This window comes from Heterocephalus glaber, unplaced genomic scaffold (genome assembly GCF_053883595.1).
Source record: "Heterocephalus glaber isolate CG9 unplaced genomic scaffold, H.glaber_assembly_v1.0 deba00000281, whole genome shotgun sequence".
Lineage (NCBI taxonomy): Eukaryota > Metazoa > Chordata > Mammalia > Rodentia > Bathyergidae > Heterocephalus > Heterocephalus glaber.
The window spans coordinates 30,662,603-30,686,595 of NW_028258139.1; the positions used below are offsets into that span (position 1 = coordinate 30,662,603).

General features: G+C 49.8%; 1 protein-coding gene across 1 annotated transcript in view; it reads left to right on the forward strand.

Moving 5' to 3' along the window:
* Positions 1-23,993, forward strand: part of Anxa13 (annexin A13) — a 45,878-nt gene that overhangs the window by 7,023 nt on the left and 14,862 nt on the right. Inside the window, exons 2-4 of the mRNA XM_004837991.3 lie at positions 10,371-10,446; positions 20,134-20,228; positions 23,678-23,848. Of these exons, the coding sequence (XP_004838048.1) occupies positions 10,371-10,446; positions 20,134-20,228; positions 23,678-23,848 (342 nt within the window). The remainder of the gene's footprint in view (positions 1-10,370; positions 10,447-20,133; positions 20,229-23,677; positions 23,849-23,993) is intronic.

Consider the following 23,993-nt stretch of genomic DNA (forward strand, 5'->3'; position numbering starts at 1 on the left):
CTCAGCCTTCTCACATCTTTTAAAGTAACATGTTGACAAAATCGTTACGACCATCAGGCCAGGGTTGTAGACCCACCTTTGGCACATAGGATCCAGGCACTATGGACAATAGGGCCAGACAACTCTTTGCGTGGGGGCCATTCTATGCATTATAGGGTATTTAGCAGAATCTTTGGCTTCTATCATTGGATGTACCAGCAGTCTGCCTCTGTTCATGGCCACCGAAAATGTCTCTAGATAGCGCCAGTTGTCTCCTAGAAGAAATTGGTCCAGGCTGGCTGAGAACCACTGCATTAGACACAGCTTCATATGAGAAGGCAAGGTGATGGAGAAGATATCCCCACCATGTCTTGACCTCTCTGGATCTCGACTAGTAACAGCCACCCATCCCTGCCCTTCTGGCTACTCCCTCATGGTGACTCTGTCTTTTACAACAGTGGGAAAAGCCAACTGCTCTTGAAGCCTGGGCCTCGTCTCCTACTGGGGATGGCAGTAGCTGAGGGGCAGCAGCGTCCCCCAGAGGCCCATGAGTAACACCCGATGGTGAGGCTGAGAAGGGCTCCCTGCAGAGACTCAAAAGCGAGGATGTGGGGCTGCTGAGCTGCTAGTCTCCACGCCTAGATGAGCAGCACCAGCCTGCAGAGACCCAGCTTGATCTGCTGGTGTGCAGCCCACAGAAGGCTGCCACATGGGGTGTGCCCACCCTGAGCTTGGAGCATGACAGGTCATGTGTTCGCTCTTCTGGGTGCTCCATCTTTACTCTCAGAAAATGGTGCCTGGCACCTTAGGGTACCAGAGGTTTCCACAGTTGCCTCTAATAGGTAAATATCACATCAACGTGTATACCCCAGAGAGTGTAGCCTAAGAATGCTTGTCATTCTGACCTAACTATACTGATTTTCATTGAAGTTGCTAAAATGCCAACATACAAGCAATCCCAAATGAGGAGAAAGGTTGGTTTTTAATCTGAAAAGTCTTACTCATTTTTCAGAAGACAGTCAGCATATGTAAGGCACAATGAGCTCTGATCCAAATGGATGCATTCGTCACACGATGCAACTATTCCTACCCACAAAGAGTATGGCCAAGCTCAGTCCTCAGATACGTCCCTCTGAATTGCGTCTCTGGAAGGAAGAATGGGTGGCAACAAGGAGCCTATAACACGCCAGCAGCCCTAAGTATGCAGAGCTCAGGGTCCCTAACACACTCCCCAGCTCTCTGACCCACCCTTGAGATTAACAAACAGAAGTGGGAAGAGGATACAAGAACATAGACATCAACTTTACTTATAGTAAAGTTGGTGTGATCATAGAAAGTCCTAATGAAAATAGAGCAATAACCACAAGGTGAAATACCAAATATTTTTAATAAGATTCAAACTGTGCTTAAATATCCCTAACAGGGAACACTAAAAATCTTTTTTTCTATTTAGTAATTTTACTTTTTGCTTATACAAGCATTTAAGTGGATTTTGATCTAAAACTAAAAAGAAAAAAATCAGGACTTTTCATCAGATTTATTGTTCAAGGGAAGCATGCTCAAGAAACGAATGGGCTGCTCAACACCACAGTTCATGTTTAAAATCCAGCAGCCCCTTGACTCAGTTCCAAATTGCTCATCAATCCCTACTAACTGCGTCCACAAAAATATCACCAGGATATTTTCTGGGTCTGAATTCATGAGCTTTACTTGCACAATATTCTGTATTCATCCTAACTGGTTTCAAAGTACAAATGAGTAACCAGTCAGAGGTAAAAGAACAATATTCTGACAGAGACAGGAGTCCAGATTTTCCTATAAGCAAAGGTGACCCTGGACAGGTGACATAATAACCCAATTTCAGTTTCTTCGTCTGTAAGAGGAGGCAACTGGATACATTCCATATTCCCCAAACCTCAGACTTAAGGGTAACCAGATGTATGTGCCACCTGTTCTAATAGTTGTACTAATTATTATCTTTAAATTCCTCATTTTTTAAATATAAATCAATTTATCTTAAAAAGAAACTTTATATTAATAACATAAATGGTGAACTAGTAGCATTTGACACCAATGTACTTAAATAATTGAAAGAAAAAATAATGTATTAAATTCTAACTAAATTTGATGTTGATAGCTGAAGGTTTTAATCCTGTTACCTGTTCTCTGTTTTTAAAAAAAAAAAAAGACCTAGAGGATAAAGCAGGAGTTGACAAAGTAAATATTTAAGGCTTTGTAGGCCACATAGTCACTGTTACAAGCACTTAACTCTATATGATTATCACCTTCTGAAAGCAGCCATGAGTCAAATTTAAATGAATGGGCTGGCTGTTTCTAATAAAACTTTATTTACAAAGACAAATGCTGGGCCAGATATGGTTCACAGTCTATCATTTGCCAATCACTTCTTTAGGAGGGTGTGAGATAGTGTTATCACCAGGCAGACTTAATCAGAACTGAAAGAAAATTTTAAAAGCAATTTCTTTCCCAGTCAGAAGTCCAGTGAGCTTTAAAACTGTAATGTCCCATGTCATGGCCAAGAGAATAGCATGTTGGAAACTGGCCAACCTGCTGACCTCTTGCCTTTTCAGTCTTCCAAATGCTCCTGCTGAAATTTTACTTCCTGCCATGGTAGTGCTTTAGCTATGAACCCACAATTACCCTAAGGTCAGTGTGTTTTAGGAAAGGAGATGAGAGGGTAAGAAGAGAAGGAGGAGGAGAAATATCCCGACAGCCAACTCCCCTACCCCTCTGGCTTACCCCAGAGACCAACACTCTGTCATCTTATTTCATCTTCTTGAAACTCACCTGGGCAGGGCAGGTGTTAGACTCAGGTGTCAAGTGAGAAGCAGAACACATGACTCCAGCTGAGCAGAATCTGACAATAGTGCTCTCTTGCCCATGGGGAGGCAGATGCCCATTTCCCCTGCGAACAGTGGCAGGGTTCTTCGTTTCCTGCATTCTTCATTTCACTTTCTATTATCTCACAGCAAGAACACTTCGTGATCCCACAGCTATGGGAGAGGTTTTTGGTGTCCCCGGCCAGCAGACAAATCTCACCTGGTGCTGCTGAAAAAAAAAAAAAAAACAGCATTCTAAGAGTTGGACTAAAATTTCTATCATTAAATTTTTTTTAAATAATGATGTTGCTAGGGATCCAGAGACTCAGTAATGGTGATTACCAGGTGTAGACTGTGTGGTTCTGAATCCCCGTTTCATCTCTTACTAGCTGTGTGTCCTTGGCCAAGTGATTAACCTCTCTGTGTTTTGGTTTTCTCATCTGTGCAGAAACAGGCAAGAATACCTGTTCATAGGGTTGTTGTGATGATTAAATGAGTTTTTATTTTATGTAAATTGAGACCACTGCCTGGCATAGAATGTATTCTGTATTTTGCCATCATTCTCAGTTTTAAATTTTTCTCCTATGAGTTTCTCTTAGACTTTTAGCCTTTGCTATTACTTTTATCTAAGTACAAAGCAGTTGCTGATTTAAAATAAAGTTTTATAGCCAGTCACTTTGAGTTTATTATGGTAAACTTCCACTTTTAAAGTCACCATGCAAAGTACTGTGGGAGGGACTTATTTAACACTCAATAGGAATTAGGTCAGGATAGAAGGAAGCAATAAAAGTAAAATCAAGCGCTTGCCAAGAGCTCCAGCTACACACCCGATAACAGCCCCTAGGAGGGACATGTTATCCTTGGCACTTATCAGATGGGCAAACAGAAATGATAAGAGGGGAAATAGCTTCATGCCAGGTTCAAGGACAGATATCCGTGGACAGAGAAGAGGCAACCTATGTCATCTCAAAGAAGTCCCTTCCCCCAAATAGCTCAGTTTCCCCAACTCTGTAATGTTCTCAAAATCTACACAGACAAATTTGCAGTGAAATGTTATTCGGCCTTTAAAATGAAGGAAATTCTGCCCCTGGGACAACTTAGGTAAACTTTCCTGACACTATGCTAAATAAAACAAGTCATCACCGAATGATAAATAGTGCACACGTGCACTCACATGAGGTGCCTAAAATACTCAAATTCACAGAAGCAGAGACGAGAGCAGGGACCACCAGAAGCCAAGGAGGGGCCGTAGGGGTTCAGTTTGAAGGTTTTGTTTGCACAGGATGAGCTGGTCCCAGCAATCCTCTGTACATGCTACCATTAGTGAACAATGCTGTGGGTTGCACTGAAGGACTTGTGAAGAGATCAGATCTCACCACACATGCACACACAAAAGGACACACAGAGACACCTGGATTGTGGTGATGGCTTTGTGGGTGTGAGTATATATCCAAATGCATCAGACTGTTTACACTAAATGTGTGTGGTTTATTGTATACCAAGTATACTGAAGTTGTGTGAATTTTTTCAGGAGTTTTTTCAAAACAAAAATATTCTACAAAAGGCGAGTTTAGCCAGTATGGTCCACCTTATTTCCAGATGCCATGAACCGGCAGTGGCAGTTGCAACTGGTGACCCTGTGAAGAACCCAGCGTGTGCAGGGCTCCCCCCACTCAGCCCTGCCCTGCCTACCTCTGGTCCCGGCCCTTTTTTCTGACCTGTTCAGCCCCTCCTCAGTCCACATCAACTCAGAGAGCAGCCTCTGCAGGTCCCCTGCCCTCTCCACCCCGGTGCTTCCTGAGAGCCTTCTTGGCTCAGAGCCCGGACACCAGGCAACCACTGTTTTTCAAATATTTACTGAGCAGAATGCAGCACACTGGGTCTTCTGAGGAACTGAGCAGGACATAGCCTCCAGTGCAAGGGCCACTCCTCCCGTCACACTCTAATAATGCTTCAGGGCTTTACCGGTGACCCGTCCATCCTTACGTCAGTCACCAGGCGTCCTGCTCCTACGTGCTGCCCGCTAAGTGCTCCTTGTAACCCAGCACTCCACTGCTGCGTCCCAAACACACCTGCACCTAAACACGGACACACTGCACAACAGGTGCATCTCCTCTTTAAAGATGAGACAAGTGGCTCAGCTGGCTGGCTTGGCTTGCCCGGGGCCTGCTCCCAGCCAGGGGCAAAGCAGCCGTGGACACAGGAGAAGGGACTCTGAAGTGTGCCATGTGGACTCCACCTTCAGCACGGTCCTGTTTATCACACAGCAGCCTCTGAGAAGTCACAGTGAGCACAGCACACAGACTCCACGGCATGTTTCCTGGGTCGCTGTGTCCCCTTCACTTAGAGTAGAGCTTGGCACACAATAGCTCTTCAATTCTGTTTACAAAAGGAAGGAAGAGAGGAAAGACAGGAGGAAGGAGAAAGGAGAAGCGGAAAGAGGAAAGGGAAAGGGAGGAGAGGTGGAAATTCAGAGGAGAATTTAATGCATCTCAGATAAATTTTAACGAACTCACATGCCTCTGTGACAGTCTACCCCATTGGTGCACCAAACAGAACTCAGAACAGGTGGACTAACCAGCAGGGGTACACCTTGGGCTGTGTCCTACAGAACCTCAGTTACCACATAGTACACACAGCACCCAACTCGAAATCCAGTTCCCACCGCAAGCTCCTTCACAAAGCCCATCCCCAAGGGTTGCTGTAGTTTAGGAGAAGATTTTCCTAGAGTGTCCCTTTTCTCAGTGTTAAGACTTGCTTAGGCTGGGATGGGAGTGGGACAGAGGCCTCTGAGTGTCTTTTTGCAGCCTGGCCTTCAGGTTGGGGTGCAGGGACTTGATATGAGTGCACTTTGCCCGAGCACTCACTGTGCTGCAGCAGGAATGGCCTTGGGGGGAACACCCTGAGACTCCTCCTGCCGGCGGTGGCAAGGCCTCCTCCAAATCACGCAGGGACCGGCATCTTTCTGCTCTGTGGATGCCGCTTCCCAGAATCCCAGCACCTTGGTTTACTTTCTTTGCCTTCTCCTTGGAGAACAATGGATGGTCCCCATCCTGTGAAGGAACATAGAGACAGCAAATAAAGGGGAGACCTACCAGCAGGGAGAAAGCCCAGAGTGGAAAGTCCCCAGTGTATCCAAGCACCAGGTGGTGCCTCTCACAGAGCTGGTTGCCTTGGCTTCTGTCTTGGCCCTGCAGGCCTGTGGTGGGGGCAGACACCTCGTCAGGGCTGTAGCCCAGCAGGCCTCTCACCCACAAGGTGTGAATTCTCACTCGTGTATACACAGTGAGGCCGCTTACAAGCTGTGGAGCCCGGGCTTCAACTTGGGCCACCAGACTGCACCAGAACTGCTCACCACTTCAATATCTTGTGTGAAGTATGTGCTTGGAACTCAGTCTCCAAGCTGTAGGAAGGGAAAAGGGATCCTTAGAGTGCTATGCTCAGGGTGAAAAGGAAAAGTCCTGAAATACTCTGAAAGGTTCGTTGTGTTCTGCCATCTACTAATATCAGCTGTTTACATGTATCATGCACATGTTGTTCATGGCTTCCGTGCTTTACATGAATGACTTCATTTAAATTCTCATGAGAGCCCTATGAGGTAAGCATTGTTATTTATCCCCATTTTCCATGGGGGAAAACAGAACAGAGAGACTCCACAGCTTGCCCAGGGTCACACAGCTAATAAGCAGTCAGGCTGGGGTTCAAACTCAGCCTGACCAGAGTCCTCCTCCTTAAGCTTGACTAGCGTATCTTCAGTGGCTGCCTATTATAAATTAGGACACTCTTTGGGGCATTGCAGAACATACATAGATATAAATATGTTCGTATCTCTATTAGCTGCATATACATATCTTACAAGTTGTTTTGTATTGTAACAAATTTGGAACATGACTAGATAGCTTCCAAATGTATCGATTCAAAGCATGCAGAATTGAAAACCTTTATAAAACATATATCTACATGTACATGTGCTTATAAAATATACATGTGTGTGTACATCCTCATATATGTACAGAGAGAGATCTTCCAAACTTGTTGAATCAAGATATGCGTAATTGTAATCTGCCTAATATCACTTTATGAAAATTTGCAAATATCATCACAAGACAAAAAGTCATGAGGTGGCCAGAGAAACAGGAAGTGCTATGTAGCTGCCCACAGTCCTGGTACCGGATGTTACTGCACGTGGCCCCAGCCCTTGGGGAGCTCGCACTGGCCCCACTTTATACAGGAGTGGCTCACAGGGTAGGGGCCCAGTCCACTCGGCTGCGAAGGGGTAGAAATGCATTCAAACCAGGGCTCCCGGGAGCTCCAGTCCATTCATTTTCACTGATCAGCATCTGATTTCTGTGAGTGTCCGTGCAAGCGACAGTAAAACGCACAAAACAAGACCTGTGGCTCTGCCTATAAAGTGCCTAACGTTGCCCGCAAGCAGGATGTCCGCGTGTCGGCCCGAAGCGCAAGAGCGAGCCTGCCCCTGCTGGGCCCCGCACCAGCCGGGTCTGCCCTGCGCCACTTCCTGCGGGAGAGCCCTCCCTGGCTGCTGGTTTCCAGGAACCCCTCAACCTGGGAACCCGGCGGACAGGCTGAGGGCAGTCGGCTGCCGCCTCCTGACAGGGAGCAACGGGTGCGGAAGGCTGGCTCTGGCGGGCTCCAGAGAAGGCGGCCTCCCACCGCACACCCGCCAGGAGAGCTGCAGGACACAGGACCTGGGGACCCCCTGCCCCAGGGCCGGGAGTCGCTGATGAATGCGGCCGCTGGACACGGTCCCGGCCACGAAGTTTCCCTCTCCCGCTTTCTCTTTTTTAAATCATCACATCGCAGCATGCTTTCCGAGACGTCAAATATCCGCTGTCACAAAAGCAGGAGCAAGACTGCGCTGTCTCCCCCAGCAGAGCAGGGACAACCGCCGGCTGACGCGGCTCCTTCAGGAGCAAGGGCCCGCTCGCGAAAAGGGAGTTTCACTGTCACCTCCCTTCCGGACTCGCCACTCAGCACGCCCCCAGCCGCTGCAGGAAGCAGGCGTGGAGCAAGGATGCCCTGTTTCACCTGCCGGAGTCAGGAGGCCCGGTTCCGGCCTGGCTCCGACTCGGCTTCAGCTGGCCGGTGATGTCCTCACACGGGCGAGCACCTTCGCAGCTTTTTCGTGCCAGAGAGGAAGGGGCGCCCTGGGTGGGAGCAGCTCTGCCAGCGCCGGCCGTGGCAGCGTGCCCTGCCCTTGGGCCCCACAGCAGGACAGAGCCTCCACAGCCGTTCCTGGCCCCGTCTCTGTTTCCGCTGCCCAGGTTCAAGTGAGACAGGTAACAAGCGGCCCTCCGAGCTCTCCGCACCGTGAGGCCACCATGATCTTTGTCAGTTGGCCGGTGAATGAGATTCTGCCGCCGCCTGGTCCAACGCTGCCTCCCTTCCCGAGCCCTCTGTAATCCTTCTGATGAAAGGCAAAGGCACCTCGAACCAGCTCATGTTGCTAGTTTTACCTTCAGAGAACCACCTGCTCCCAAAGGTGATCGAAGAGGAGAGCAGCGCAGTCTGCAGTCCTCAGGGCCACCCTCGGAAGGCCTTGTGCTTGGTGCAGTGCTTCCCGGGCAGCCATGTTGGGATTCTCAATGGTTTTTGAGCAAGGAGCCCCACAAATTATGTAGCGCTCCTACTGACAAGCCTTCAAAAGCACCAAATGGTTTTCCCAGACCCCACAGAAAAACTGAAGAGGAAAAAGGGGTATTCACCCCTCTGCCTGCCCATGACAGCCCTGGACACAGCGGGAATGTGAGGCAGCATGGAGCAGGGGTAGAGCACGTGCTTTCGTTGGTGAGTTGGGCTGGATGCAATCCTGGACACACCACAAGACCTCCAACAGAAATCCCTCACCTGTCTGAACTCAGGGCTCCTTGCTTGTAAGGTAGACTACACGGGTAATGCTTATTCTTCCTAAGACATGTGAAGAAGGGTCTCACATGACATGTGGCAGGTGTCCAAAAAATGCCCCCTCCCCTGCTTGAATGGTTCAGGAGTAGATATTTCAAGATGGACCAGGCCTTCACACTGGAAGAGCACTGAGGCGATGGCGGCCTTGAAAGCCCCTTTGGTTCTAGGAGCTTAGGATTTCCCATTAATCAAGACCTCCTCGTATGAGTGAGGACACTTCAGGTTGCAAAGGCAGAGATCCAACTCATATTCACTTAGCCAAGGGGAAGTTTATTAACCAATGAAACTGGGAAGTGAAAGGATATTGGCACTGCTGTTTCTGAGGCTGCTGATGGGGGTCAGTCTCTCTCTGTCTCTCCCTTCCCTAATGTGGTAGACAAGATGGCTGCCAGCAGCAGCCCTAGACCCACAGTCTCTCAGCTCAGTGGCTCCCCAGAAGGGGGAGACATGTGTCTCTCTCAGGCTATTAACCAAGAAAGAGACCGACTGATTCTACTTAGACAGCATCCCCACTCCAGGGTGACAGGGGATGTGCCCACATTGGCATCCAAGGCTGGACCGTGGGGCTCAGGCCTCAGGACCAACAGTGTCCATGAGACTACACGGATAGTCCCCAAAGGATGCCAGGCAGATGCATGCAATGTCCTCTGTGCCAAGGGCAGCTTACGGGTCACTCTCACTAGGCCACAAAGGAAGTGAAAGGAGGGAGAATGGGGTCTGGGTGGCTTGGATGCTAGCACTTAAAGCGGCCTTCATAAAGGATGGGAAATATGGGGACACACGTCTTCTAATGGAGATGAGGAAAGAGGAAGAACTAAGAAAACTTAGGATGTGTTCAAGGCTACGAGCTGCATAACTGCAATTCAACTTGCCTATCTTCGGCTTACATAAGCAATACTGGTTTTCTATTTCAGTGCTAATGAATGTTTCTTTTTAAAATAACTTTAAAAACAAAGTAGGTCCATTGAAAGAGAAATAATAAACAAAGAATGACATCAATGCAGGTAACTATGCATGCTCACATTAATGCATGTGTTATGTCAAAGGCTGGAGTGTAGGACACAGCTGGGCATGGACACAGGACTTTCTCTCCCACTAAAAGCCAAAACAATGCTCTTGCTACTTCATATGGTATCTCTGAAAAACTAAATGCATGTTCCTCATTGTGTGGGTGGCAAAGGTCCAAATGAATCTATAGCAGGATCCTAGAATCCTCAGTTTCTGGCTGGCAAAACCTATTCCCCAGATACACTGTGTCTCATGGCAAAGAGGAGAACCAGCACTCCGGGACATTGGCCCACTGTATTATTCTCTGTTTCTGAGACACTCACATAAAGATGGGATTGATACGCAAATCGCTTATCACAGCGTTGGCCAGCCCTATTGTGCTTGAGAACAGAAGGGACTATTCTCTGTGGTCACCCAAGGCCAGCTGGCCCCAAAGAGTACCAGCCGTCTCCCTGGACCACAGCTTCCACAGCTGATTCCCACATCCCCCACGCGTGAAGTGGCAGCTGGTCTCTCAGTAGGATGACTGCTCTGTCTCCCAGTTAGCTACCGATTTCAGCAAGAGATAATGGAATAATGATTGTATTATCCCCTCACATTTTGAATTCTTTTCTCTAGGCCAAAGAGAGAAGTCATGAGGGTTTTAATGTGGATCGAGATGCCAAAAAGCTGCACAAAGCCTGCAAAGGAATGGGTATGAAACACATTTCATTTGCTAATTTATATTCAAAGTCCATTAAACTTGATCTCAGGACCAACGTCCCCACAGGTATAGGAAGGTACAACACAAATCACGAATTCTGAGCTAACTCAAGTTGATCACTTCCAAGGATCTCTATTCAAGTTCCCAAACCTTTAATCAGGCCCTTTACTCTTCAGCATTCTATACAGCAGTTAGAAGTTGGATATTGTGGCTTTCACTCAGAGCTTGAGGTGAGGGAAATGGCAAGGGAAGTGACTTGTGGTGAAATCCTAATGTCATCTAAATCCCTTGACCCCTTTTGTGGGAGATGGTGAGGATGGAGTCCGATGAAAGCTGGATTAGCAGTGTGGGAGATGCATCTAGAAGTCAATCAAATGAAAGCAAAGCAAGAGTCAAGGCCAAGAATCCAAGGTGGAAACTGGAGAAGCTATTTACACAGCATGTGACTATGAGCAGGGCACTAAGCAAGAGGCTGGGAGTGGGGTGAATCCAGGGTCCCGATGGGGCAAGGCAGAGAGCATCTAAGCCTAAGGCCATGAAGAGGAGCTCTGGGACCCAGGGAGGGTCCCAGCTTCTAGTCCTCAGACCCTGGAAGGTAGAATCCAAACTCAGACTGAGGGTAGCAGAGCTGACTGACGGCAGGAGGGGACACATGCAGAGGTGTGCTCAGGGCAGAAACCGCTCCTGCCTGGTGACTTTCCACGGCTCAGTGAGTGGCAGGCGAGGCCATCCCTAAAGAGATGGGTTTGCAGTGGAGCGTGGGCCTTGAGCGCTGCTTCAGAATAGCCCATGATTAAAGAATGGGGACGCAACCAGAAGAGTGCTAAGCCCTGGAGGGCCCCGCTGAGCAGGGAGGTGATGAGCTCTCAGAGCTCCAGCCCCGAGACTACGGTCTCCTTCTCAGCCAGAGGGCAGGAGAGGAGACGTGTTAGGCTGACCTTGGATTTCTGGTGAGAAGTCTTAGGAGAACAGCAAGTTGATAAGGAGAGAGAGTTAAAGGGACAGGTGGATTACATTTCCTGGATCGTCTATTTTTCATTTATTAGGAAATATTTAAGTTTTCAGGCACTTTATATACAAAACCTCATTGAGTTGTCCTTATAAAAATCCACTTTTGGGTAAGGAAACAAAGGGCCTGCCAAGTAACACACCAAAGTCACAAAGCCAGTTAGTGATGAGCCCTAGGGTGGATCCGCTCCTGTCACTCACTCCAGAGGTCTTCAACTTACAAACATCACTGGTAGCTGCCTCAGCCATAGGGCTGCAGTTCCCGAGGGATGAGGGGCCCTGAGAAGACATTGCTCAGGGCTATTAACTGCCAGGAGGCACCACCGGAGTCCCCAGGGTATTTATTCCATCATTCCTTTCCTTGCAGCAGTGTACTTCACATATCCTGCAACTCCCCCTTCTGCGACATTACAGTTCGGTGGGTTCAGTACTTTCCCAGGGTTGTGCAACCATCACCACCAATCCCAGAGCATTTTCCTCATCCCCAAGGAAACCCCAAGCCAGTCACAGCACCCACCATCAGCCCCAGGTGACCACTAACCTGACTTACCTGTTGCTAAGGATTTTTCTGTGCTGGACATTTCACATGGACAGAATCATACAGTATGTGGCCCTTCACATCTGGCTTCTTTTACATCACATACTGCTTCACTTAGAAGGAAATTGGTAGAGATTTACTTTCCTAGGAGTGGGTGTCATGGTAGAATAAATACAGTCATAAATTTCGTGTGTGCCTCCAGAGGGAACAAGTGGGATACACAGTGGAAGATCTAAGTGGGCAGATTTTGCTCCACTGTGAGGAATAGCCTGCCTTGCCCAGGAAATGTTGGGCAGCAGTCCTGAGGGAGTTGGGGCAGAGCAGGTCTGGTAGGAAAGTGGCAGGGGGATCTGTACTCATCACCAGCTGAGATAGCGTAAGCCGAAGACTCTCAGCCCCTTGGCATCTCTCTGGATTGAGGGTGCCACGTATATGCCATGCATGTCCCCTGTCCCATCCCTGTCACCATGGCAGACACTGCTCATGGATCCCAGAGCTCTATCTTGCTGATAAATGAGGGCAGGAGAAAGGGAGGGATGAAGAGGGAGAAGAAGGAAACGGATGAAAGGAAAGAAGAGAGAAGGAGACAGAGGTGAGAGGGAGGGAAGGAGGAAGAAGAGAGGGACTCACTGTCGGTGAAGATGACACCTGGTGCTGGGCATAGAGGGAAGGAGGGAGGGACACGCTCCCGCCCCTCCTGTCCACTTGGAGGACAGCTGCCTGAGGAGGGCTTCTTTGCGTGGAAGCAGCAGGACGTTTGTGGCCTGCATTTTGCTGAGTGGCAGGAACTCCAGGTGCTTTCCAGGCAGGAGGGGCTGCCCTGCTGCTCTTGAGCGAGGTCCTGGCACTTGGCCTTGGGCCCGAGACAGGCGTCTAAGTGGGTGTGAGAATGATGGAGCTGCACTTAAGGATGAATCCCTGCTTAACCGGCCATGAAAGCACAGCGCTGTGCGCACAGGTTGAGCACCTCCCTTACGCTGAAGGCACGCAGTGTCTGCCCCTGCTGGCCCAGGCCACAGGCAGGACTGCCTCAGTGCCGGTTACTGTGCTAAGGCCGATGCCACACACCCATCATCTTTAGTCCTCCCACAGCCGTGTGAGGTTGCTGTCAGTGTAACTACTTAGCAGACAGAAATCCAAGGCTCAAAAGTTAGAGACATTGCCGAGACCATAGAGCTACGAAATGAGGGTGCACCCCTGGAGGCTAACACCTTCTCAGAGCTGATTCGACTTCGACAGGAGGTCTAGACTCCCAACCCGCATCGATGAGCACAGGCCAAACCAAAGTCGTGGTACTGGAGGTACTTGTCTCCAAGCCCACGGGCCCACCTCCTCCGTGCACCAGTCTTGGGGAGGCTGGATTTAAATGGCTGGGGCGAATCTGCCCCTCAGCCACAAATATGAGCCTTACAAGTCATTTTAAGCTTTTGAGAAGCCAAATTGTAAAATAAGAAAAGTGAAATGTGTTGTTTTAATTAACCTAATTTTCATTAAAATATCATCCCATCAAATAATGCAAAGTATTAATGAAGTGTCTGCCATCCCTTCTTCCTCCTACCGAGTCTCCTAAAATCTAGCATGGCCCCTGCATTCACAGAACATCTCAGTTTGGAGCAGCTACATGTCAGGGCTCAGGGCCGCCTGTGTCTCGACATGGGCAGGGCTGCAGGAACACAGAGCTTGTGTGGGCTCCTCACACCTTACCCACTTCTGTTAATCAACATACTCAGGTCAGGCGTGGGAGATGTTATCCTCTGAATGACATTCAGCTCCAGGTCTCTTCCTTTTCTCTGTCTCCTGGTTGTGTGTGTGTGTGTGTGTGTGTGTGTGTGTGTGTGTGTGTGTGTGTGGTGGTGTCCGGTCACAGGGATCCCAGAACAGCCCCACCCTGTCCTTGCCCTGATGCCCTGTCAGCTCCTTCTCTCAGGTGTGGCCCACTGCTCCCAGCAGCAGGCTCTGCCCTGAGTCCCTGGGCGCATGGCCAGCAGGCTCTTACAGTTGAGAGCTGTGGGAAATGGCCCAGTCCACAACCTCTCAGGCTTGAGGGATACTGGAGTCATCTGGTGGCAGTGGCTGCAGCCCCAGGGCTCGGCCAGGCAGCCCGGAGCTGGCATTTAAAGCTCGAGACAAAGCTCAGCCTCTGCCACCAGTTCAGATCACCAGTCTGGTACACAGGCCCCTGCTGGGCTGAGCCATGGCTCAGTATCTTCCCAGAAAAGTGCTGGGAAAGCGGAAACCACAGAGGCACCTCCTGGCTGGCCTCAGCTGTGTGCTCACTGCCCCTTGTCCATCCCAGGCAGGGCCAAGGGTCCTCTTCCAAGGTTTGGCAAGTCTTTCCCAGAACCACTAGGGGCTGCCCCATGGCTTCAAACCAGTGTAAATGTTTACAGGAAAGTTTTCGGCAGTGCAGATTGCTTATATGACACATGCAGAATGAGGTCACCTTGCAGCAAATGGCTTCTTGGCTGGACAGCAGGACCAGCTTTGGGACCAACCTGGGCCCTGGACTCGAGGGCTTGAGGGAAATTGGGGGTCACTGTCATGCCTTGCCCCAGCTCGGGCAGCTGCTGATCACTCCAGATGCCTGTGCTCTCTGGCCTGTCTTGTAAAAGCATTCCAGGAAGGAAAGTCTAGAGGACACTGCTTTTAAACATGAGCTCGGCTTTTGTGATTATCCAGGAAGGAAAGTCTAGAGGACACTGCTTTTAAACATGAGTTCGGTTTTTCTGATTATCCAGAAAGGAATGTCTAGAGGACACTGCTTCTTTTTAACATGAACTTGGTTTTCTTGATTATCCGATAAGGGTTGCAGGCGACACTGGAGTAGAGGGGATTTTTATTGGTCCTTGCGACATTCAGCCTGTATGAGTATCACATCCACCTCCTACCAATGCAGACCGGTTCCACCACACTGATGTGCACATTTCTCTATCCATTCATTCGTCCATTCATTCATCCATTCATTCATTCATCCGTTCCTATGCATTTACCCACTCAGTAAGAGTCATCTGACACACACTGAGGCTTTCTGTGTGGACACAGCTGGGAACAAAGCACCCTGCCCCTGCGGAACTTGCAGGGCGGCATGGCAGAGGCAGCACAGACAGGTCATGCGTGGGACACAGAGGGAGGAATGAGTTCGTCTGTCCCGTGCTTCAGTTGGTGAGCTGAGTGCTGGGGAGGAGAGGAAGCAGGGTGGCTCAGAGATGAAGGTGTGACAGGGAGAGGGTCCAACCCATCAAAGTCCCAGAGGTGAAGATGGGGCGCTTGTTCCAGGAGCTGCAAGTGCTTTGTGGAGTGGGGAGCAGGCCCGAGACAGGACAAGAGGGTGGGCAGGACCCTGAGGGGCAGTGAGGAGCTGCCGCCAACGGCCCTGCAGGCAGTGCTCAAGAGTCAGGTGAAGAGACCTGAGTTGAGGGGCTGGACCCAGGGGAGTGGCCAGGTGTTCAGACTCTCAGCAAGGCCTGTGAGGGCAGCACACTCACTAGAAATGGACGGGACGGCTCTGCGGGGACCCGTGTGGGCGCTGTCGCGACTCTGCTGAGCTGTGCAGGAGCCGGGCAGGTCTGAGTGAGACAAGGAGACAGACCAGAGGCTTGGCCAGGACTGGCTGGGCTCAGGGTGAGGGAAGGAGGGACCGGCCTGAGCCCCAGATTCCTGCTGGCCCGGTACAGTGAAGGGGCCACACGGAGGCAGGGAGGACAACCACCACTGGACCCCGGGGAGTTGAGTGACACTCAGGAGAAAAGGAAGTCGCTTCTGAGGTGAGACTTCTGGCACTCAGAAATTTAAGCCTAATGGTAATGATATCACCGAGTAAGAAACTGGAGACATTACGTAGGAGAAGCTCCAGGAGGAGATGAAAAGGAGCAACATAAATAACACTGTTGGAACCAAACCAGAAGGAGTCTGGCAATTACCTCACACTAAACTCATCCTAGAATTTCTTTTCTCCAACTGGAATCAAACGGCCAAACCTTCCCAGAATTGCAGATGCAGGGTTAGTCACCACGCACTCCCTCCAAGGCACCTGCGCTGAGGGAGGGACCAGTCACCAGCGACAGCAGGGCCCTCCAGACTTCGGCTGTGAAGAGAGGATCGGGGATTTTGTCGCCAAGTCTTGGTAGCAGGTGTTTTCACTTCATACAGGCGACCTGGCAAAGTGCTGTGAGCGAATGGCTGGAAGAACAGGGATCGATCATCTCTCAGCCCCAGAAAACCAAGGGTCTGCAGTAGCAGAGAAGGGCATTCCAAGCCTCTGGTCCAGCCCCTGGGAGGCTGGGTTTCCTTGGCTTGCGGAGACGGCTCAGGTGGTCCTCCTCACATGGCGTCCGCCCTGTGCATCTTCATAGCATCTTCTCTGAGTCCAGATTTCTCCTGTTAATTAGCACACAGTCGTACTGACCAGGACTCACCCACATGACTGTCTAACGCGGTTGCCTCTGTGAAGACTCTGTTTCCAAACAAGGCCACATTCTACAGCACTGGGTGTTAATGCTTCATCACCTCGTTGTGGGAGGACAGAATCCAAGCTGTAACCGCCTGGATGCAGGAGATGCGGAAAGACAAGGTACCGGTATTGGAACAGCTTTCCTGGTGCCTTGGCATGGATTTTCATAACCCGCTATCGCATCCCCTCAAGCTCTCTGGCATCAGTATTTTAGCAGATGTATTTTAGCCGCATCTGCTACCAGCTGGGACAACAGAGCCCTGAAGTGAGTCCCGCAACTTTCACCTTGTGTGGGGCAGAGCTGGAGTTTGACTCGGAAGGCCGCGTCTCCCGCGCATCTGTTTCCCACCTGGGCCTGCTGGGGAAGGTGGATTGCCATGTGCTGCTCTCTGCTCGAGTTTGCGTTGTCCTGTATGATAACAATTTTGAAAAGGCTTTCAAGGGAGAGTCCCTCACTGAAATTATCCCCACAGCAGGTGGCTCGGGCCTGTCGCAGGACAGTGGAGAAGGCTTTGGAGACCGAGAGGTGCTCTTCCAGGAAACCTCCCATCCCGGCTGCCCTCCTCCAACGCTGCCTGCGGCCACTGCGGTCCAATCCGCGGGCGCCGTGCAGGGGGAGGGAGCCCCCCGCCCCTGGCCTCCATCAGCCAATCAGGCCCTCGCTTTTCCTCCACCTGCCATGGGCCTCTGGGTCCTCTTGGAAGGAACTTCATTTAGATGTGAGGGGACCCTCTGGGCTAAGACGCTGGGCTGGGGACCCCCCGCCCCAGCTTCCACCGGCACAGGGCATGGAGGCCCTGGAGCGGGTCACAGCCACGCCTTTCCTGGAGCCGTTCAGTGCAAGACAGCTCACCGACACCTTTCCGGAAGCTACTTAGGGAAACACAAACCACGACGCTAAGGCACAGGTGAGCCACGCAGTCAGTGCAGCGTGGTCCTCAGCCTTCGCCCTTCCGCGGATTTTGTCAACCTGAGTACTATTAAGTCAGAGCTTTCATTTTAGTCAACGCATCTAGCTCCTTGTTTTCACAAACTAAATATTAAAACAAACCCACAACTGTTAAACGTTTAAGTCTGGTGTAGAGACCTTCCCGATCATTTTTATGCTCCAGGGGCAGGCCTGGGGGACACGCCGAGGGCTGGACAGACCCAATGACGTGGCCGAAGGACACTGCGATGCAGGGGCCGCTCCCTGGGGCCAGGGCAGGCTCGGAACGGACCCTCATCAGTCCTGCGGCCACGCGATGACCCGAGAGCCCCGCAAACTACAGGCTAGGGAAAGAGGGACAGTTGACTCCGAGGTTTATAAAAGTTTCTGGTCTTTGGAAAAAAGAGGCTGGGATAAGACAAGTTCAGGGATGTGGCCAAAGGAGTAGACGAAGGCCGAATTCAGGAAGTCGTGATGCCCCCTTAGGGGTTTTGGGTTCAGTTCTGGGAGTCATGAGGAGTCCCCAAAGGATTCAGACTGCGGGGAGATGAACTCACTGCCGCTGAGGGAGGGCTGCTGAGAACAAAGGCTTGGTGTTGGGCGTCTAAACGTTTCCTCTTTGTGACCAGACCCTGTGAGGCAGTGGCAGCGGGGGGAAGGAAAGGGGCAGATGAAGGAGTCGAGTCCTGGGTGAGACAGATGGGCCTTAGAGGTGTCGGAAAGCACGGAAGACAGCGGCGCGTACCCACAGGCGATCTTGGATTTCTGACTCCGTGATGCCATGCACCAGGATGAGGGAAGCGCGGAGAGCGGGGGCAAGGGAGGTCACAGATGCGACAGTTTTCGCTACACGGGAAGGTGGATGCCTCCCAGTTGGAAGGAAAGACGTCCGCCGGCACCTGGAAACTGTCTGACTTCCGAGGAAAGAGCGGACCGGACCGGAGGCCTGGCACTCCTCAGCGAGGGGCGCTCTGGGGAGGGGAAACCGCACCGGAAAGGGGGACTAGGCGCCAAGGGCAGAGAGAGGGCAGGCGAACGGGAAGCTGCGCGGGCCGGGAGAGGCGGAAGGGCCTCCGAGAGGAAAGCTGGGAAGGAGGGCGCTCAGGAGCGCAGGAGCTGAGAACAGCGGGGCGGCCCTGCCCGGGCTGTGGAGTCTGGGTCAGGCGCCCCGGCTTCCGCCACCCCTCACACTGCTGAGTGCTGTTCCCCGAGGCCTGACCCATCCCTGTGGCAGGGACTCCTGAGGGGCGCGAACCCTGCGAGAGTAAGAGGCACCCGGCTTGGGGTTACGCCCGTCCGAGGTCTCCCAGGGGCGCGCAGGCCCCCACAGGGCCCTCTTGGCTTCTCATTCATTCTCTCCTGGCCTCGCTTCACTCCGCCTCCTAGGTGAGGGAACCGGCCCCCATCAGGGGAGGAAAATAACCTGCCCGGCGGCGTCGTGCAGTCAGTGAAGAGCGGAGCTGGGACTTGAACCCTGTCTGACGAAATCCAGTTTAGAGCTGGATCTTTCTCACTCCCACACTGGCCACTCCAGGGCATCTTTCTCATCGTGCTTCAAGGACACCTCCTGCTCTTTCTCACTATTATAATTTTGGGTTTTGGGCGAATTGCTGCAATAAAGCTAGGCATGGTGGCACATGCCTGCCATCCCACCAGTCTGGGAGGCTGAGGCGAGACAATAAGTTTGAGCCCATCCTGGGCAACTTAGCAACTTAGCAAGACCTTGTCTCAAAATAAAAATTTAAAAGTGGCTGGAGATTTGGCTCAGTGTGAAGATCCTGGGTTCAATCTGCAGGACTGAAAAAAACTGCTGCAACGAGCATGTTATTTTGAGCCCTAGGAAAAAAGAAAAACCATCACAGAGAGGGTATAACTCTGAGGTGCGATGGGAGAGTAAAGGGGCAGCTGCCCTTCTGGTCCTCTTGGACTCCTCTCCAGAGCCTGTCACGTCATCCGTGGGATCAGTGCTGGCAACTGAAACCTACGTTTTAATCTCATCCACCAGCTGTAGGTACCTGAGGACAAAGGAACAGACCATATCCAACCCGATGGCTTCTGATATATACAGCAGATATGCACACACATCACAACTGTCAATTTTAGAAATTTTCATTACTTCAAAAGAAATGCTGTACCCTTTAGCTACCATCCCCCAACCTGCCCCCTCCTTCTACCAAGCCACTAATCTACATCCTGTCTCAATGGATTTCTCTATTCTGGACTTCCATATAAATGAAATCATGTAATGTGTGATCTTGTGTGATTGGCTTTTTAAACTTAGCATAGTGTTTCCCAGGTTTATCCATATTTATCAATACTTCATTCCTTTTTCTGGCCAAGTAATATTACACAGTATGGATACACCATATGTTGTTTATGCATGTGTCCATCAATAGACTTATAGGTTGTTTCCACTGAGCAATGCTGCTATGAACCTTCACCTACAGCTTTGTGTGGACATGTTTTCATTTCTCTGGAGTGGAACTAGAGAATGGGACCACCCATGTGCCTCTCCATCTCAGTGCCTCCCACTGGCTTCACAAAACAGAGAGGCTTCCATGGATATTTGTCTGAGCAAGTGACAAGAATGCTTTTCTTGTGTTTTCAGCACAGACAGTAAAGTTAAAGGGTCCATTCAGTGCCTCTGAAGCCTCTCACTGCCCTTAGCTGGAGCCATGGCTTCCTCAGACTTGACTAAAATAGATCTCCATCTTGTTTCTTGTTCACTATGACTGTGTTTCTCCCACACTTTAGGAACTGATGAAGCAGCCATCATTGAAATCCTATCGAGCAGGACATCAGACCAGAGGCAACAAATAAAGCAGACGTACAAGACGAAGTATGGCAAGGTGATTGCGGTGCCCGGTGTGGCTGGACACTCTTCCTGCTTCCTCTCCTCTCCCAGGCAGCAGAGGGCATCTGTGAAACTTTAGTGAATTGACCCAGGAGAAGACTGAAATAATCATTTAAAACTTTTAATTAACTTTAGAAAAACTGAGATTGTTTGTTACCTTAATAGCCCATGGGGTCAGTACTCTAACTCCTTATTTTACAAATTGATTTCATTTTACTGTTAAGCATTTGGTCATTTTTTCCACTCAATTTGGACTTGGTTCCACCTAACTTGTGGATGGCCCAGTGCTATGAAAATCAGTTTCAGGCCGGGGATTTAGCTCAGTGTTCCAGCACCTGCCTCAAAAGCTCAAGGTCCTGAGTTTGATCCCCAGAACCAAAGAAAATCAGTTTCTATGGGTAATTTTTTATGTAGGAATTTTTCATTTATTCAACATCCTCAAAGTGATATATTCTTCATAGGTTAATATTACCAAAACATTTAAAAGAAAAAAATACCATTTCCTTAAGCATCAATGCTTTCTTCTTTACATTTTCTTCCTTTTTTATTTTTTGTTGTTGATGATGCTGTTATATATAGAAATCTTTAAGTATATATTAGGTTTCTTATTTCCTTATTAATATATAATGAAGACAACTTAAGCTTTTCTTAATGTCAGAATTATTATTGTGCAAAATAAATGTCAATCATTGTGCTGTATTCTTACCCATATTTATAAAACATTTATAGTTTGAGATACTATAAGTAGATATATGTAGAGACAGAAAGATCGATTTCCTACTTGACATTTGTCCTAGTTAATTTTTTGATGCTGGGACACAATACCCAACATCCACAAGTCGAAGGAGGAAAGGTTTATTTTAGCTCGCAGTTTGTAGAGGTTTCAGTTCATAGTCAGCTGGTTCCAAAGCAGGGTGTCATGGCAGTGAAGAAACAGTCCATGGCAGGCTAGGCAGGAAGCAGCAAGTCTGCCTTCCAGCTTCCCCTTTATATTCCATCCAGGCTATAAGTCTTTTGGTTGGTTCCACCTACACCCAGGGTAGGGTTTCCATTATCAACACCCAGAAATATGCTAAACCAATCAGTGGGCTAATCCACTTATCACACCCCCGTGATCCAACCACTCCCCAAAACCCTACCTGAGAGTCTGTGAGCCTTTGAGAAGACATCTAGATATAAGCCATAACAACACTGGCCAGGGAAAAATCTCTTCAGGCTTTGTTCTCTCATAATATGAAGAGGGTTACTTACCTCCTATTCAAGTCACTGGGAGACTATGTCAGCATGTACCAATCAAGGGGTGTTCTCATAGGTGTGATTGCTTCCATCTTACACATAAGAAAGACAAAGCTCATATGTTTAAATGATTTATGTAAAAATCACACACATGGGAGAGATGGAAAGGAACAAAGCAAGGGAGAGGGAGGAAGAGCTAGGCGTAGTGGAGCACATCTCTAATCCCAGCACTCTGGGAGGCTGAAGCAGGAGGATCCCAAGTTGAGCCCAGTCTCAACAACTTAATGACTTGGCACAACCCTGTCTCAAAATAAAAACTAAAAAGAGAGGGCCAGGGATGTAGCATAATGTGAAAGTCTTAAGTTCAATCCCCAGTACCAACAAAAAGAAAAAGAGAGAGAGAAAAAAAAGAAGAGAGAGAGAACTAGGAAGTCTTCTGACTTCAAGGCCATTCCTATGGGACTCATGGCATGAGCAGAACTATTTATTTACACTCATACTAAATGGCCCAGCTGGCTGCACTTTATAGTTTTTATGCTTCTCTCCTCACAATCAGGGTGGTCAATGTCATTTTTTATAAAAATCAGTGAGTCTCTGGCCCAAGGCCATTTAAATGAATTGGTTGGTCTTGAACTTTCATTGGTCTTCATGCCTAACTCTAGGAGTTCCCAAGCTGCTTATCTGCCCACATAGAAGGTTAGACACAACTTTAGTCTGAAATAAGAGTACAGGAAGGCCTAGGGCAGGTCTGCTAAAAATAAAGTGGGCACGCTGTGGCGCAAAAGGCTGGGATGCCTTCACTGGCCAAACATCTACTGTCTCTCCTGTTCTCAGCTGTTTTCTGAGAGCTGAGAACACCAAAGAGATGCACATAACAACTGTGGAGGGTGTCAGAAGGGACCAAATCCAAGTGCCCTTTCAGCAGAGCCTGGGCTCAAAGACAATGATCTAACCACTCAGGGGCCTCAGGCAGAGTGGCAGCCAGGGGCTGGAGGCCTGAACTTACAGACCCCTTAGGACAGCAGATCCCAGGGCCTTGCACAAAATCAGCTGCAGGCTCAGAGCTCAGAGGCTCGTTTGAGCAACAGTTGATTTTCTGCCTCCTCAGAAAATTCCTTTCATCGTGCGACAACAGTGACAAAATTGTTAAATAATACGTGTAATAATTAGCATTTACTGAGCATTTTAAATGGACCAGGCACACTGCTCGGTGTTTACATGGATTCTCCCATGAATTCTCTCAACAACTCTACAAGTCTTGTCATTCCTCTCATTTTAGGTGGGAAAACTGACTGTGGAGAAATTAGTTTTCCAAGGTGGTGATGTTTCTCTGACTGCTTTTAGCCACCATGCCCGCTGCTGAGCAGCCAGCCCAGCCCTGCCGGGACTGTGGTGCCCAAGCCCTGGCTGGTCACCGGCCTCCAATCTGGCCCATCTGGGCTGTGGCTCAGTGTGGAGTCCTTCACTGGACAGGGCACTGACAGCCTGGTTAGGCTGACTTTCCTTCTGGGCACTTTCCTCAGAGGGAGACAGGGCAGAGAACTCAGTTAGCTGCCTTGTGATAGAGGGTGCGCTACGAAGAGATGAAGATGGAAACTGCCCAGGACAGGGTCCCAAGGAGAAGGTCGTGGGCTTACCTGCCAGAGTTCTTTCTCGCATGTATCCTGTCAGGAGTTAGGAAGACAACTGACGAGACTGTGTATCTGTTTGACCAAGGGTGTCCCTGATTATTTCATTTGTTACACACACACCTCTTAATAGTGGCCCCTTTCTCAAAACCAACCAAATTTGGATAGCAAATTATCAGATCCACTTAGAGTCAGATCTATATTCAGTCTTTGCTAGCTGAATGTTTGGAGACAGATCGTTCATCTTGAGATTCAGTGCGTGGAAATAATGCCAAGAGCTCTCCTGCTAGCTTTTCCAGGCTGTTTTGAGGATCAGCTGAGAAAAGTTTTCTGAGCCCTATAATGTTCTGCAAGTGCTTTTGTTTCTGGGATTCACCTTCAGGCTCTCAAGTCCCAAGAAGGAAATCTCTGCTTCTCTGCAGGCCCTGGGGAGGTGGCTGAGCAGTCAGTGACCTCTGCCCTCCAGAGCAGGTCACTGTCGGCTGGCCTCCTGGCCACCCGAGCCCATGCAGCAGGGCAGACAGACTCCCATCCCTCTCCTCCTGGGCCATTCTCAGTCAGGTCTGGGTGCTTCCCACAGGACCTGGAGGAGGTGCTCAAGAGTGAGCTGAGTGGAAACTTCGAGAAGGCAGCCTTGGCCCTCCTGGACCGCCCCAGCGAGTACGCCGCCCGGCAGCTGCAGAAGGCCATGAAGGGCCTGGGTACAGATGAAGCTGTGCTCATCGAGGTCTTATGCACGAGAAACAATAAGGTCAGTCCCGCGCTCGCCAAACCCTTGGATCTGGCCCCCATGTGAGAGTCCACAGCCACTGTCCCAGAGGGCCTCACCCTGGAGGGAAGCCATTCCCCAGCAGGCTGTCCACGGCTCAGCCAGCTTGGCCTGTCCAGGAGGGAAG